Raw genomic sequence first — 17,779 nt, forward strand, 5'->3', positions numbered from 1 at the left:
TTTTTTTAATTTTTCTCCAGTACCGGGAACTGAACTCACGACCTTGCGCTTGCCAGGCAGGAGCTTTGCCACTGAGCTAAATCCCCAGGCCCCTCATTACTTTTATTGCTTAGAAATTGAAATATCCAGCCAGGCACCATGGCACACACCTGTAATCCCAGCTACTCGAGGCTAAGACTGGCAGATCATGAATTACTGGTTAGCTGGGGTAATGATGAATTACAGGCCAGCCTGTCTCAAAAAAACAAAACAACCAATCTGAGAATTTTTAGCTCCCTTTCAATATTTTTTTAGATCTTGCTCACTATATTTTCTAAACATCTGAATTCAATTGAGATAAAGCTCAAACTTTAGTTTTTCCTGAATGGTTAAAATTCTTCAAGTACCATTCATTAAATAATCCTTACTTTTCCTACCGATTTTTGCTGTTATTTTTATCATGCATGTAGCCCATACTTTCCTAAAGAGATATGTATCTCAGAATCAAGGAACTATGGTAACATAAATTACAGAAGTGACATACATTGCTAGAAATAAAACTTGTTATTTATTTGACCTGTGGGTAATAAATGACTACAAAATTAAAATGCTCTCCTCTTGAATTCAGAAGGGAACAATGTCCATTTAAAGAGAAATAAATTAGAATCAAATTATTTTATCTCTCATATAAGCCAATGAGAATCCAACTTTAAATGGAAGGACCATTTATGCAGTCTGCAGCCTGTTCTCAGCTGGTTATCACAGAATAATTGGTGTACTAATGATTTCAATTCATAGCACTGACTGTCTTCATTTTGCATAATTTGTACCAAACCTGAATGTAAATGGAAAACAGTCTTCCTGCCTATTTAACTCCCATGACTTTTAACTAAAAATCACTTAATAGTGCAGAAGAGGAAGAGGAAATTAGCAAATATAAAGAACTCTCTATTTTAAAATATTCCCCTTTTTACTAAAATGGTCAGAGTTAAGAAACTACATCAAGAAACTCAGCTTAGGTAGGTGTTATCATCCGCACATGATTATATCACAGCATGCAGGCCAATTAGCGTCAACCTGGGTAGTGAATCTTATTCCATATCACTCTGTGCTCAACTAGAAAAACAGCTGCTTCCTTGATTCATCTACTGCTCTACTCTGGTATTCTGAGGTGGCCAACTGGGTAACACAGGCCCTAAACAGCATCTGACTAATTTATGGATGGCAGGAGTCTTCCACAGCTCACATACCCAGGCTGATATGAAATCCCCTACATGTATTTTCACTTCTGTTTATGACCTGTGTATTTTTAAAAGGAACCATAGCAGGCCTGTCTAATTACAGAAGACAATATGTATTTGTGAACCTAAATTAAAACCTGCTTAGGAATCATGTTATGTGACTAAGTGAATGTTGCTTCTGAGTCACACACAGGCAAATGAGAGTTAATGTTCATACACAGACAATCAGATTTAATATTTTGTAACTTCTCTCTAAAAAATAAATAAAACCAACTGTCACCTTTAAGAGGTACAGCTGTGGACTGTTGGTTCCTCCCCAAATTAAAACTTGCCGAAGCCCTAACACCCAATACGAAGGTATGTGGATAAGGCCTTTGATAGACAGTTAGGTTGAGGTGAGGTCAGAATAAGGGTTGGACCTTCATATGCACTTATAAGAACTGACACCAAGCAGTGGCACACAACTTTAATACCAGCTCCTTGAAAGGCCAAGGCACAGGGTCACAAGTTCAAGGCCCGCTTGAGCAACTTAGCAAGAACTTGCCTCAAAATACAGTAAAGGACTAACAAGGGGAATACAGCTGAGGTTGCTCAAACATACGCAAAGCCCCGGGTTTGATTTTCACTACTGCAAAACAACAACAAACCCCGACACTAGAGAACACGTATCTCTGCCTCTCTCTTTCACCTTGCTATGAGGACATGGTGTGAAGACAGCCAGGGAACAAGGCCTCGCTAAGCACTGACCCAGAGCTATGAAAAATGAGAAACAAATTTCTGTTATGCACTCATACCCTAGTACCCCAGCCTTTCCAAAGGCTGAGGCAGGAAGATTTTGAGCTCAAGGCCTGCCTGGGCTACAAAGCAAGACACTGTCTCAAAAAACCAAAAAGTAGAATATGACTGTGTACAAAGTAAAGTGATAGCATAATGCTAATGGCAATTTTTTCTGGGTAGGAGACTGGAAAATTTATTTTCTTCTTTATACATTTATGTTTTTAACTTTCCTACAATGAATATGTTGTTCAATTAGAAGATAGGAAATAAAGTTATTTTTATTTGTACTGTTTGCAGCTTACTTATTTTTAAAAGAAATTGTTATGCAAAATCTTTTAGGAAGGGTACAGTAAACTCAGAAGTCAGAGTTTGTCTTTTCTGCTCTTAATGTGCCTCTTATCAAGCTCTAAATTATTTTACTACAGTCAGGCAATGAGCAGATCACTTGATCCAGCTGTAGAGGACAGGGCTAGGTCTTCTCTCTACAGGCTTGGACTCCAGGGCCAGGGGCATGATTACACGACCCCTTTCCCTCAGAGTTCCAACTGTGGTGGGAGGGAGTGTCTATTGCTTTGAAATTTCTCATTCTCATCTTATAAAACCCAATTCAAGGGAATCACTGTTTTGGGTTAAGCATTGCTCTCTCCTTGAGTTCTGTTCAACTGTAAGCCCTCTTTGGAGGTAGGACAAATGAACTAATTCTTTCTTAGGACTCAAATAACTTTCCTTTGTGGGAACCTCTGCAAAGGAAAGGGAGGAAATATATAAACAAACATCCAAGGAATGCAGAAAAAAAATTTCTCCTACTTCACACATCTGCTCAGGACAGCTCTGGAGTGTAGACTGAAACTGAACTCTATGAGGTTGCAAAAGCACATTTCCATGAAATAAACAGAGGATGCATATCATTTTCCTATATGCATTTGTCATTTAAGGTAATTAGAAAAATGAAAGAGTCCCAACAGATACATGGACAAAATCCTACTGTAAACAGAAAATGATGCATCACAAAAATGCTCTTCCTGGACAATACACAAATATGTATATGCACACATAAACACACACACACACACACACACAGGCCAGTCTGCTAAAACTGACAAAAATGACACACTAAACTAACATGACTTCTTGACAACTTCTGCTATCTTGAGAAACCCAGACAGTAGCCCTTTCTCCTCTCAGTGCAATGCCACATACCCTGACCAAATCCTGAAAATATAAAATGCCTCCTGGAGCTCGCAAAGGTCAGGGCATTTTTGCTACAGTGGCTTTTTCTCCCAAGCAGGAGCAACTGAAAGAACGCTGGATTTACATATTTATTGCTTGTTCATTTGTTTATATAAACTCTCAGTCTATATTGTGACCCAATATCCTTTTTTTGCTTTATTTTCTACTTAGCTCTTGAAAATGTTTTCACATTTCAAAAAGTGCAAAGAAATGTTTTACTTTACTTGCATTTTAAAACTATGTTAATACTTACACCTTATTTTCTCCTTCACTCTAGATAAGTCTTCTTACACTGTCAAAGGGTTTTATTAATAATTTTGCCTATAACTGAACAATTGATATTAGCGTTTTTGGTTTAGGTGACGTCTAAATCTGTCAGCACGCATTTCCACAAACAGGTAACTGTCTTGAGAACTGGTGCAGCCATTAGTAAGCCCATGAACAAACAGAACGTGTTCTCACAAAAGACAATAGACGAGTAGAAATCTGTGTGGATAGCCTGCCCTTCTCATTGCCACCACGCCCTGGCAAATGAATTCTCTATTCCACTGAGAGCAATAAGGGATGCTGATTCCACACAGACATTTAACTCAGTTAATCAACTACTAGCTGCTTCTAAACAGCAGTCTCAAAATCTCTGTACTGCATTTCACATGAAGATTCATTTTAGATTTGAGCCAGCACCCGTCATGCATATACATATAGTTGAAACCAAAGTTTCTTGAAATAATACTTTTGGTCCATACAATCTCAACATTTCTGTCTTTTTTCCTGTTTTGTTTGTTTGTTTTCGGAATGCCAATTGTGACCCAAATGGTCACTTCTCAACATAACTCACAGTTGAAAACCTTTGTTTTAAAGGCCTGCCATTCGTTACAAGTGAGTTCTGCAGTAGCTCTGGATGATCTATTCCTCTGTCTCTTACCTTTAGTTCTCTTTCACCTTGCTCTCCCAACTCCCCAGTGTCCTCTGGATTTTTCTCATTCTACTTTTCCTCTTTTTGTTAAACTCACTATTGTCATTGCTACTTCTGTAGAACAAAGCTCTCCAAACTAAAGCGGCATAAAAAATAACCATTTTCTTACACCGGCCATTGCTGTGGGTCAGGAATTCAGAACGGGCATCACAGGGTGGGTATCCTCTGATCCACACTATGTGGAGCCTTAGTAGCAAAATTTGAGGCTGCAGTGACTTTGTGGCTGTATCCAAGGCCATGCACTCATGTGTCTGGCACTGACAACTGGGCCTCTTTCTCACAGTATGGTGGATCAGGGAAGTTGCACTTACATGGCTTCAGGGACAAGTATTTCAGCTTACAAGGTCAAAAAAAAAACCCACCTCAGGAGTAATGGAACACTTACCATGGGTTCAATTGGTTACAAACATCACGATCACCAAATTTAAGGGCAAGTGAATTGGACTTCACCTTTTGATATCAAACATGAGTAACAGAAGCCTTTAAAATTTAAGAGAGACCAATGGGTTTTAACACTACAGAACATGGAATGGTTCAGTGATACGGTTTCAGATTGTATAGTGGAAGGAACCTTTAAGAAACTACTACTTGCCAAGTTTTGATGTGGTACAAATGAGAATTATCTAGTTATCTGAAATGCTATTAAACACTTCCTCCACCCTTTCCAAGTGCATTCCTATGTAAAGGCAAGGTGACTTTCAGCAGAATGGTATTTCTCATCAGATGAACACAGAGGCAAATTCAAGAATCAACTGCTCTTTCTTTTCGTAAGACATCTATTAAAGAGTTCTGCAAAAATTTAACCATTATTTTTTTTTAAACTATATACTTTTGAAAACTAATACCTCTCTCCATCTGTCTTGACTTTCTGTTGTTTCAGTTAGCTGTCAGGTAGCAAAACTATCAGAAATCTCATTTTCCTTCTTCAAAATTTCATGGATAGAAAATTTGTTCTTACCATACATGGCAGCAACCTTAGTATATAAAATCTTTATTAAGTCGAGAACTTCTACCTTCGCTATTTGGCATATCTGACTTTCTAGTATGACTACTCTTGCTCTTTGGGGCCACTGTCAAGTGGATTATATGAACATAAGCACTATAAAACTTTGACAATCAATCTTCTAAGTAAAATGGTTACACGGATATATTGAGCAACAGAGAGCCAAAGACCACATTTACATAATTTTTATTATAGGATAGTGTTTTAAAAGTTCTATTTCATTATTAGTTATTGCTGTTAACCACTTAATGTGCTTATAAATAAACTTTATCATAGGCATGAATGTGTATATAGGAAAAAACATACCACATACAGGGTTCAGCACTATGCGCAGTTTCAGGCATCCACAGGGAGTTTTGAAATGTGTTCCCAGGGGATAAAGAGGGATTAACATATTCCTATATTTGCTTTAAAAAAACTATTTGAACTGTGGGGCTTCTACAAAACCAACTAAACTGACTGCTTAGAATATCATATATATCTTTGAGCATACTAAGGAATTTTTTTTTCCCCCTTTGGTGTAATTATGGTATTGTGATTTATTTAAAGAACGTTTTTTAAAAAGAGATGTGATTTACAGATGAAATGATGTGATTCTAGGATTTGCTTCTAAAGTTGTATTTTTTCATAATGAATCATTTTTAAAAAGCAAGAAAAAACTGCTACCTACATAAACTATATGAACACACGTTGGGGCCTACACTGCTATTTTTAATGAATTTTTAATAAATGACGTTATGAATGTTAATGAATTATAATGAATTATTTTTTATTCTCAGTTTTAATTTCAAAAAAGATACATATTAGTAGATATAATCCACATAAGGCAAAATTCTTTGGGTGTCCTCAAAAATTTTCAAGACTCTAAAGTTGGAAGACCTGACTTGTGATGCTTAAATGTTAGTTCTCCCCTTTATTACCATAGCTGGTATTTAAACAGCTTAATTGTAAGGTATTTAGATCCTTTTTATGTGCCAGTTTCTGAATCTCTTAAGTGGTAAAAATAATCTTTCCTCCTTTATAAAGTCGGTGTGATGTGAGACAATATTCGTAAAGAGTTTACAATGGTTCTTGGCATGTAGCGAGGTTCCAGTCCCTGAGTGTTATTTCTGTTATGACTCATGAACTGGGCACTGGGGACCTCTCTCCCACATACCAGCTCCTTTCCCATCCTCTCACCCACTGCACCAGCTCTAGTGTTCAGTTCCTTGTCTCGTCTATGTCAACAGATTAGCTAGACACCAGACACCATTACCTCTAATCTTTACACTGTTCTTGGCTTGCTCTCCTAAACCACTGATTAGTTCATAGCTTTCCCTCCTTAGAAACCATAGCTGTATATTCACTCTCACCAAACTCATCAACCCACCATCAAAAATCTACAAGTTGGCTTCATTCTAATGTGGTGTTTATAACAGGTAACTTGGAAGAATGCCTGTTCTACAGATTATTTCACAACAGTGCTAAAGGAAAAGGCTGCTATCATCAAATAAACTTGGGAAACTAACTACTCTGATTTTTCTCCTGTACTACTTTTGGGACCTTTAACATTTTCATGTGTACTATGTCCTTGTGGAAACATAAAACACTACACGTTCTGGGAGTGACCTGGGAAGCCAAGAACAGTGCAAAGAGTAGAGGTATTGGTGTCTGGTGTCTAGTTAACCTACTGTCCTGGGAGCCTTGTCCCAGGGAGCATCCCTAGAAACGAATTAGAGGACAGATTTAGGGGAACAATACTAGCTTTACCTCCCAGGATATACAACAAATTCACTGCCATTTCATAAATTTGCTGTGTTTCTTCATACAATGTAAAGAGTCATCTGTCCCAACAGCTTCCCTATTACTTCCTTAGACTCAACAGATATGCCCTTCTCCCTGCAATGCTTACTTTCTCAAATCACCATTAAATACCCTTCTTTTTGTTACTCTACTTTTATTAAACTAAAATTTCTGTTTTCTGTTTTTTTTTCTCTTTTAGTGTTTTTTTAGTTTTGGGGGAGGGTTTGTTCTGTTTTGTTCTGTTTTGGCTAAATTGTGAAGTCTCTGTGGAAAGGGGAACAGTGTGCTAGTTTAGGGCAATATTTAACATGGAATGCAAAAGCAGAGACACAAGAGGGAATAAACATTCTTCCTTTACCCAACAATTTAATACAAAATTGCTCATGATTACTACCTCCTTAGATCTGAGTAGGATATGGAGTACTAAAGCAATGAGATAACAGCCCATCTTAAAAATGAAAGAAGTAAAATTAAAATACCTGACAGGATAAGGGAATCTAGCAGGAGACTTCAGGTCAAAAGCAAGCAGAAGCTACAAGTTCCTTCACTCATGTTCTTTAACTTACGTTCCTTCAATATTTACAAGTGCCTACTATGTTGCAGGCAGGTAATGAAGATACAAAGATGACTAAGAAACCATTCCTAATCTCAAGCTCACATCCTAGAAAGGAAGTGAAAGATGTGGGTAAATTATTAGGAAGAAAGTGCTTACGGCAGAGCAATCTATGAACACTATAGGAACAAAGAAGTAATGAACTCTGCCTGGGGGAGTCAGGGAAAGCAATACAGAATAGGTGCCATTTGCTTTGGGTTTCAAGTAACCAAGAATTCACAGGGAGAAAAGAATAAAGGACATGCCAGGAAGAGGAATGAGGGGCGAGATGCACAGACCAAGGACCAAACACAGCGTGTCGGTATTCTGAGTTTTCCATCATCTACCTGTCTTGAATGCTGCAGTGTGCTAAATTACAGCTCTGATTTTTCTCCTGTACTACTTTCGGGACCTTTAACATTTTCATGTTAGTATACATTACAGATACTTTTGTCCTAATCACTAGAACCAGTAGATACAACCCTACGTAGCAAGGATTCAGCAAATGTGACAAAGCTCAGGATCTTGAAATGGGGAAGTTTTGTTAAATGACTGGAGTGAGGCCCGGGGATATAGCTCAGTGGCACAGTGCCTGCCTGGCAAGTGCAAGGTCCTGAGTTCAATTCCTGGTACCAACAAATAAATAAATAAATAAATTACTCGAGAGACTCCAAAACACAACCACAAGGGTCTTTATAAGAGAGAAGCGAAGGATTATCTGACACAGAGAGAAGCAGATAAGGCAATAATGTGACTTGGAGACAGATTGGACTGACATAGCCACAAGCCAAGGAGTGCCAGCAGCCAACAGAAGAGACAAAGAACAAATGCTTCCCAAGAGCATCTAAGGAAAGCATTAGTCCGCCAACACTTTACTTTAGCCCAGTCATTCTGATTTCAGATCTTTTACAACTGTGAGGGAAAAAAATTCTATTATTTTACATGCCATTAAGTTGTGGCAATTTGTTGCAGCAGCAATAAAAAATTAATGCAGATGAATTCGCTTCCTATAGCCAGTATGATTTCCTGACCCTCATGGAGAACTCTGGAACAATCTCATAGTGGTCCTCTCCACCTTAACTCCTACAACGCTCCATGCAGATTATCAGTGAACACCCTAAACTTGCACGCTCTTAACACCTCCTTGACTCCAGTGACCTTCTCTTCTGCCATTCCTCAGTTTCCTCCCATCACAGACATGTCAGTAAAACAAAGTCCATTATCCTCTCCTCTGCCTACCCAATCTCATTCTCACAGCTGTTTTCAGACTGGAAAAAAACCCACTATCCCTCAGTCCCTCCATTGCTCTGGTCTACAAAATCATTCAGCTCACTCTTTGCTTTTCCATAGACACATGGCAACAACCTTCTCAACAAAATCTCATGAGGATTTGCTGACATGCTTATAAGGGTCAGACCCCTCACTCTCATGGGCTTCTTCAGAGTTACAGGAACTTTCCTGAAGTATGTGTCCACAGACATACACTTTCTTTAAAACTTGTGAAAGTGAGGTATCCTAACCACAATCAGCTGAAATTGCTGTCTCTTTCTACTACAACTTCCCTTTTTTCACTCCCATGTCTGGGGGCAATGGAACAGTCACACTTCTGAGATTCAGTTAAAGCGAAGCTGAGCTAAGGATCCATCCAGTTTGGGTGCAGTAGAGTATGTTTATGTGGTTTGCAGTTATTTCCGGGCGCAGTAAAGTCATTACTAATTACTGCAGTGCAGAAATGGCTTCCAGAAGTAGTCAATGGACACTGTACAACCCAGATGACAGGAGGCAAGGGAGCGCGTTCAAGTGCTCCAGGGCTGGCAGTACGATTATCATGCCAGAGTCAGTACCCAAGGTCTACAAAATTTTTCCAACCACCATGCACATAAAATTGTAAGCAGAGGACTCAATTCCCTTTAATACATAGTCAAAACAGAAATTAAACCGATGTCAATCAGGACCATATTTGGTAGGGCAGCATATACAGTTATAAATGTCTCATTTTCTTCTCTTTTCTGAGAATTATGAAAGATAAACTTTGGAACTCTTCAGATCATATTATAGGCTATGAACAAAAGTAATCAGCAAGATCTCGGATTTCTGGTAATGCAATTAATATGAGTGAATCCTAAGAACCTTAGGAAAGCATTTAAACTACTTGCTGACTGAGCACAAAATACTGACATCAGTGAAGAAAATACAAATCTTGTATCATGTCATTACAGGTCAGTGACAACATTCAAGTAAATTCAAAGCACAATCGATATTGGTCAAAGTATAAGAAAATTTGAAAAGCCCTTAGATTTTATGGTGTGTATATGAAAATACCTTAGCACAGGCTTTCCAAAATTTGACAATAATCCTAAAAATTGACACAATAAATTATCAAAGAAGATTTTCTAAACTCTAAACAAAAAAAAAAACAAACTAATTTTGAGCCACTAGGACATTCTCTCCATGCAAATGCTATTCACAAATTATTTTCGTATAAAGAAGACAAGAGCTTGGCGCAATAACCTATGGGGGAAAAATACTGCAGAGGTGAGCCAGAGAACTAATGTTATGTAACTTTTATGAACTACAAAATGTTTATAATAATAACTCCCAAAATTTTGTAAGTTTTACAGTTTCCTTCCTCGTTTAAAACTTTTACGTCTGTGGGGCTGGAGATATAGCTCAGCGGCACAGTGCCTGCCTGGCAAGTGCAAGGTCCTGAGTTCAATTTCTGGTACTAAAAAAAAAAAATATTTTTATCTCTGTGTCAATATAAAAATCAAATACAATATGTGAACTTTGGATGCCAGTTCTCTTTCACCCCTAAAACATTACAAAAGACATTTGAGAATTAGGGAAATGCAAATGTGGACACTAGACAACATCAGGAAATTACTGTTAACTTTCTTTAGTATGACAATAGATAATGTAGTTTTATGAAAGAATATAATTTTAGGAGATGCATGTTGACATTTTCAGTGATAAAGTAATAATAACATTTGCAACTCACTTTCAAAGGGTTTAACAAATTTTATGTTTGAAATTTTTTATAATAAAAAATGAAAATAAGTAAAAAACACATAACTGTGTTTTACTCTCATTTGCTTAATCTAACTATGGAATTTTCAGTAGGGTCAAAGTAATTACTCTTGTCAAACATTAGCAATGAAACTGTATCCAAAGCCAAGGGGTTAATGTTCTCAGGACTGAAATATTATTCCAAATAATCACCCAGGGTCCAAATGCAGTTATGCTCCGCTTAATTAGCGTTTGTTATTGGCTTGGAGCATTTTTAGAATGCTGTCATGCACACGGAAAATCACACAGGAAGCAAAGGGGGTGTGGAGTAGAACTGAAGCAAACAAAATTAAGTAACAACTGACTTATTTTATTCATGTTAGAAAGAAATTCAGTATGTTTACTTTCAGGGAGAGTGTACATTTCCAGTGATTTATTTGAAAATTAAAAGGGTTACGAACTTTTTTTTTCATTTAGAAGGCACTTTGCTATGAGTTACATATTTGGTGCCTTAAAATTGACTTACTAAGCAGGGAAGCTAAGTGATACTCCCATTTTCTAGGAAAATGAGGCTCAGAGAGACTGTATGATTTGCCTGAGCTGCCCCAGGTAGTGAGCCCTGGTCCCTCTCATAGTTGTGGTCACTCATCGACCGACTTCCTCTGAGTGGCAATCATTTCTCCAAGCTTCAGTTTTCTGCCTAGCTGGCCTAAGGTGCATATGGAAAGATTTCAGAGGTTCATAATTGGAGCTAGAAAATAAAACTTGGCCTCAGAACCACCTTCTACCCATTAACAGGATGCTGGTGGGGTGACAGGCGAGAAGGGACAAAAGCCGAACCTGTGAAGAAGGTGGCCTCTTCCAGGGGCTGGCACACCTCCCTCCCCAGCCGCTCAGGGGCCCTCCTAGAGCAGGGACGCCTTCAAACACAATCACCTAATGGGGTTTTAGGACGTGACAGGAACTGAAAAGCCAAATGAGGCTGAGCAGTCACAGACACAAGGACACCCTGGGACTGGGAGAAGGAAAAGCACCACATAACCAAAGGGGTGCAATGATGTCACTCTCGAGGGGTCAGGTCCACACCCCTCACAGTGCCCAATGGCTGCCTGCTCCGTGCTGGCTTTCCTTCACACACCTCCCTAACTGGGGGAATTACCAATTCCGCGGCTTTCACTAAACACAGAGGTCCACCAAATGTTTGGTTTGGCAGATTTTTCCCCCACAAGGCACCCCCATATAGTTCTACAAAAAAAGCAAGCTTTGTTCTAAAGATTTACAGTGTTTCCCCAATGAAAATTCTAATTGACAACCACCAGGAGAATAACAATACAATGAGAGCCCTAGTTTCCCCCTTTCTTCCAAGATCCATCTCAAAGAAGCACTCACTTTTAAGGTCCCTTGGACCAGCGTTTAGCTCATTCTTTATTTGGACACATGCATAAATAGATGCTTGGATACTAGAAGTTTATCATTCAAAGCAGTCAAATCTTAAAAAAAAAAAAAAGAAAAGATTTATTCTTTCAAACTTCAAAGACAGGAAATTTTACTTAATTCCCAGGCTCAAAATATGAGGTACCTCTCTCTGCACAGAATAAGCATACTACACAAAAATGTAACCATGCTTTTTCCATGCAAAGAGAGGACACTCAAAAAAAATGATGAGATCTTCAGAAATAGTTGCATGAGAATATTTAAGACACTGTTATTCAGCAGACTCATTATAGGATAAAAGTTCAAGTACCAGAGGGAGTGATTTTCATATGAATGTTGGGTGTTGCCAGGCACATACAAGAGCCTATAGTCTACATAGAGAACCGAGTCACATCAAGCAAGTCAGGGGAGCTGTGAGTGACAAGGTATAGAGAGGGCTGTTCAGATAAGAGACAGACATTATTGGACACTTTTTCAAAGAAAACTTTGAAGATTTTGTTAGGCTTTCTTAGTTGAACTGTCACCAGTAACAATACAATTGTAAATGAGTAGTGTTCAATGCCACATCACCGCCATTTATGGACCAGCTGCCAATGGCTGCCCATGATGGGAAATTAGCATTAAAGAAGGACTCAGGTTATTGGGCTGACACACAGCACAACAAGAATACTCTCAAATGAGGTACAACACCCAACACAGTTACACAAATCAACAGCAAAATAAAAAACTCCTGTCTCAAGGAGGAAAAAAAAATCCTTATACTTCTTTCTGAATCCTCCTAAAATCTCATCCGTCTCCACCCACAGTCATAATAAACAAACAACCATGTGTTTCTAATTGCATAACACAGATTAAGTGCAGTAAAGCTGGTGGAAAAGGTGGACAAATCCATCCTTTTTCTAAACAGAAAGCAAAGAAAAGAACCAGAGGGAAAAAGTACAGCATGACTGGACACTAGGTCAGGAGTCAGGAGGCCTGAATCTCAACTGGTCTAAGGTCTCCCACAAGCCAGTGGATGAGCCTCTAAAATTCTGAGTCTCCATGTCCTCATGTGTACAGGAAAGGACTCATCTAAATCACAGAGCTGAAGCTGAATGCTCAAAGCCCTATGGTTTCATGCAGGTGCCTTGGGGGTGACTACAGCAATAAGGATGTAAAGGCAAAGGGAACCATGCCCTGTATTTCCTCTCAACTCAAAACAATTCAGAGTTGATCCAAGAGTTCTATTATCACGGTAATTCATAGCTAAAATGTCTTAAAAGCATTAGACTAACACACTTTGTGCTCTTTAAAAATCTTTACATGGTTTCTATGTGCTTTGTTGGAATATTAGAACTATTGTATATTAGATTGTGTACCCAACTCTGTATACTTAGGTTCTTTTATTCCTACTTAAATGGCAAAGAAACTGAAAATTCAGCTAAGACACATACCCCAAAATTACACAACTCAATAATTGGCAAGATTGAAAGCCAAAAATGACTGATATTAAAATCACTAAATTCTATCTCTACATTTAATAAATTTCATTATTAAAAAATGATTTGTTACCCCATTATACTGCAATTCTTTCTCCATGGAACATTAAATTTTTCATTTTTATTGCCTAGGAGTAAACACTTACCCTGGTGAGAGGAAATGAATAGCCAACAGTTCTGCCCAACAAGCAAGTTTGTTGGGTACAGGAAAGCCCAAAACGTTGACAAAGCCTCCAGGGCAATAATGATTGTTAAGAACTTTCAAGGCAAACAAAACTCCTAGAAGAGAATAAAGAACACTCTAATATCAACAATACAAATGTGGAGAGAATCAACATTTACAAACAAATTGCTCAAATGAATATTTCAACTTTTTACTTGGAAACTGTACTCTACTTCTTACAACTTAGCATTTGTTACAAAGGCCATTATGCTCGAGGCAAACATCCTTTGATGTTACTTAACCCGGAAGTTTATACGGGGTCTAATAATGTATATAACACAAAAATGGGACACCAGCAATGGTTTTACATGCCGCTGAACTGTACACTTTAAAGCAGTTAAATTCATGCTTTCTAAATTCTAATGCAATTTGAAAATTCCAGTAACATGTATTTTTCTAACCTCTGGAGAGACATGATGGAGGCTGGACATCTTTTCTTTCTTCTTCCAAATTAGATGCATAGATGCATAAGTATATATTTGAGGGAATGGGTGTAGGATGGCCAGGAAAACAGGGGATTCAATTTTCTTTTCAATATTATTTCCCTCCTCCTCTTCCCATACTAATATTTAGAACACCTAACTTTAGTCCTAATGGCCATTGCAGTCCTGTGAATTACCTGTATAAAAAGAATTAGCGAGGAGGAAAGGTACAAAGCAATGCATCACATAGTTAAAGTCAGACAGGTTGTGTTCAAATCTCAGCTCTACTACTTACTAACTGTGTAACACGGAGCTTGTTTTCTGTCTTAGGTTTCTCATCTAAAGTATCAAAATGGTGCCACCTCCCTATGGATCTGCTGTCTGAATTAAAGAGGACACAGAGTGACTATCACGGCTCTACTAACATGAGGTACATGGTGCATTTATTCTAATAAAATTACTGAAATCCAGAAGTAGTAGGTGGCCATGGACTGATCCAGTGGTCCCCCTTTCTTGATAGTAGTCCTAGAATGTGCTAAATTCAAAATCTTAAGACAAAGAGTTCGCCAGATCAGCCTAGGCAGTGTTCTAGCCCCCTCTACAAAAGGACATCCTTCAAAGCTTTGCTCAGTATCTCATATGAACCTCAGGCATATCATCTACATGTATAGCCGAGGCTGCCTCTTAGGGTTCCTCATCTGTAGCATAAATGTGGCCTGCACAGCTGAGATTCCATTTGCCGTAGGGATGGTGCACAATCAATTCTAGACTCCCGCTGTCTGTTGCTGCCTACATGTAAGGTAACAAATCTGGTTTGTGTAACTTGTTGCATATGAATGTGTTGAGTCCCTAGGTTCAGACAAGTTGGTAACTGGTACACTGTCAATGTGCTTCATAGGTATTCCCATGTTTTTTGAAAACATTTTATTACAAATACCCTCAAGGGTCCCTCCATGGCTCTACCATGATGGGCCCGTGTGTGCTTCTAATGCTACATGTCCTATGAAACCATCACTCAGCAGGCCCTCAGACTGCCCAAGAGTGAATGCAACAGTACGGTATGGGACAACAGAAGTGATGCCCCCTTTGTGCTCTGCTCAGCTTGCTCATCCAGATGCAGGTCCTAGAAGCCTTTCACCACTCAGGAATTCCGTTCTCATACTCACCAGGCATCCCCCACATCTCCCTGACTGCCTTCATGCACCCTACATCAGGACTATATCTTCCTTACCTGAGAAACCTACAGCACAGTTCCTTAGGAAGACAGGCTCATCCATAAATTCGGCACAAGCCAATTGCAAGAGCAAATAAACCACCCCAGTGAGCAGGACGAATGTAGTGAGGACATAGGCGAACCATCTGCTTCCCAGCCTTCTCTCCAGACGTATTCCCTTCCACAACATGGATGCCATATTAAAATACAAATGCCGATCATCAGCGTGGTGAAGGGGAGAAAGCAACAAGCGCTGCCAGTCTTTTTGCTGGTAACACTTCTCCACACTAAGGCAGGAGTTACGCAGGGACTTCAGAGGGTTCAAGAAGAACCAGATATTGACAGCCAAAGTTACAAGGGTGACAGGTGGAATATTGTTGATCCCAACATGCAAGATTTGAGAAAAGAGCAGGAGGAGCCCAGTATTAATTCCTCTTGATCTCCGCTGCATGGTCAGATAGCAGGAAAACAGCCCAGTGATGGGAACGTGGTCAGGTTTTAGGGAATTCAAGAAGGTGAATCTAAAAGATATAACACATGTAAAAAAATCCATCAGTTAAGGGTCAGTACATTGATAAGACATTCACTTAAAGATGAGCTCACATGAGGTATATTCCTGTCCCCATTCTAACAGAAGTATTTATTTTCACTGACTTCTAGAGTAATACACAGGATGCTGGCTGTCACATCTTCCATCTTCCATTCTGAAATAGAAATTTTACCCCAAATCCCAAAGAATTAGTTAAAGGATGGGGTATGTTTTCTGACAAATGCATGATGAAATTAAGATGTGTCTTCCTCATTTAATAAATAAATTTTAAAAGCTCATAATCTATGAAAAACCTGCAAAGATAGTGTGAAAACACTGAATAATTTCTACTCAAAATCCTGTCCAAATTCTTTATCCCTTTCATTTTTCAGAAGAAATAGTCAAAATGTCAAGAAGTACATTTTAAGATCCAAGCATAATTATGTTCTACCTCAACTTCCACACTACCAGACATCAGCTTTCTAAGTTTTTAATTACTCAAGAATTTCAGTTTTCAAAAGTTACCTGTATAGCAAATCCTTGATTGCAACACAGTCCTTGTTTTTAAGGAGCTTACTTTCCACTAAGAAGTGAGCCAACAATTGCCATGTAATGATCTCCGTACAGTGAGAGGGACCCAGAGCATAAGCATACAATTCTGGCCAAGGACAGGACTATGGTCTTCAAGGTTTAACCCAGTTTCGCTACAAGGAAGCATTGCATGGTTCACAGTCCTATTCTTCACCTCTTCAACACTGTGACACACTTTGGCTGACAGAAGGCAGGGCAAAGGATATTATCAGAGCTCCAAGCCTAGAAACCACACACTGTTTTGTAGCCTTCTCTTTCTTCAAACCCTTTCAATGACCATGTGGACAAGTATGAGCTAGTCTGCTGGAAGATGAAAGAAAGACACATGGCTCCAGTGACCTTAGGGTCCTGGCCACCGGCCAGCTAATGCCCCAGAAACAAAGCTATCTAGCTGATTATAAATGCATAACTGAGGCCAGTTGAGCCCAACCTAGCACAGGGAATGATATAAATGGTACTCAGTTTACTCCACCAACGTTAGAGTGGTTTGTTATGCAGCAATTACTCACTCATATAGAAGATATTTACTTTGGAGAAGGGCTGGTTTCTGCTAATGAGAAGAAGCTAGTAATGAATGAAAGAGGGCCAGAAACACTAGCTAAAGATGCAAGAGATAAGCAGATATAATTGAATGCTTGAAGAGCCTTTCTTTAACAGAAAGGAAAAAAAAGTCAGATGTAGATATAAACATGCAGACTGGAGAACAGGATGCTGAAAAAAGTTCTCCTTTAGATGCTTGTGTTTTCTTACGCAGATTTCTTGACCCACAGCTCCAGATAACTCACTCTGAAAGCTGATTCTAACTCAGCACATTGGATAGTGGCTTTCAAATTGCAAAGAGCAGTCTTCTGTTACTGGCTCTGTAACCTCAGGCACTGCTAAACTTTCTGAACTCCAATTTCTTCACTTTAAATTAGGAACAAAGCTTCCTTCCTAGGATTATCGTAAATGCTTAGAACAAAGGAAGTAATCATTTATATAAAGCACTATAACTTATGTGAAAATTAGTTCCTTTGCAAATAGCAGAATCCTAGTAAGATTCAAAAGTCCTCCCTAGTCAGCCCCCTCTGCCATGTAAATTCTTATCACCCTCACACACAAAGATCCCCCCCAAATTATGCACACTTATGTGCGTGTGTGTGTATGTACACACATTATTAGCACATTCAAGTTTTTACTGACATCGGCTTTTTATTGTATTGCTGTTCATTCCCATAAATTAGAGAATTTAATAAAATTTCTTTTTTTTTTTTTTTGGTTTTTCTCTGGTACCGGGAACCGAACTCACGACCTTGCGCTTGCC

General features: G+C 38.8%; 1 protein-coding gene across 7 annotated transcripts in view; it reads right to left on the bottom strand.

The window, feature by feature from the left end:
- The window catches only part of Rhbdd1 (rhomboid domain containing 1), a 129,600-nt gene that overhangs the window by 90,856 nt on the left and 20,965 nt on the right, over positions 1-17,779 (bottom strand). For all 7 annotated transcript variants that reach the window (XM_005395459.2, XM_005395456.2, XM_005395453.2 and 4 more), the window contains 2 exons: positions 15,375-15,877; positions 13,645-13,777 (listed from right to left, as the gene is read on the bottom strand). In XM_005395459.2, coding sequence (XP_005395516.1) covers positions 13,645-13,777; positions 15,375-15,807 — 566 coding nt within the window. In that variant the 5' untranslated portion in view covers positions 15,808-15,877. The remainder of the gene's footprint in view (positions 1-13,644; positions 13,778-15,374; positions 15,878-17,779) is intronic.

This window comes from Chinchilla lanigera, unplaced genomic scaffold (assembly GCF_000276665.1).
Source record: "Chinchilla lanigera isolate Chin_1 unplaced genomic scaffold, ChiLan1.0 scaffold00052, whole genome shotgun sequence".
Lineage (NCBI taxonomy): Eukaryota > Metazoa > Chordata > Mammalia > Rodentia > Chinchillidae > Chinchilla > Chinchilla lanigera.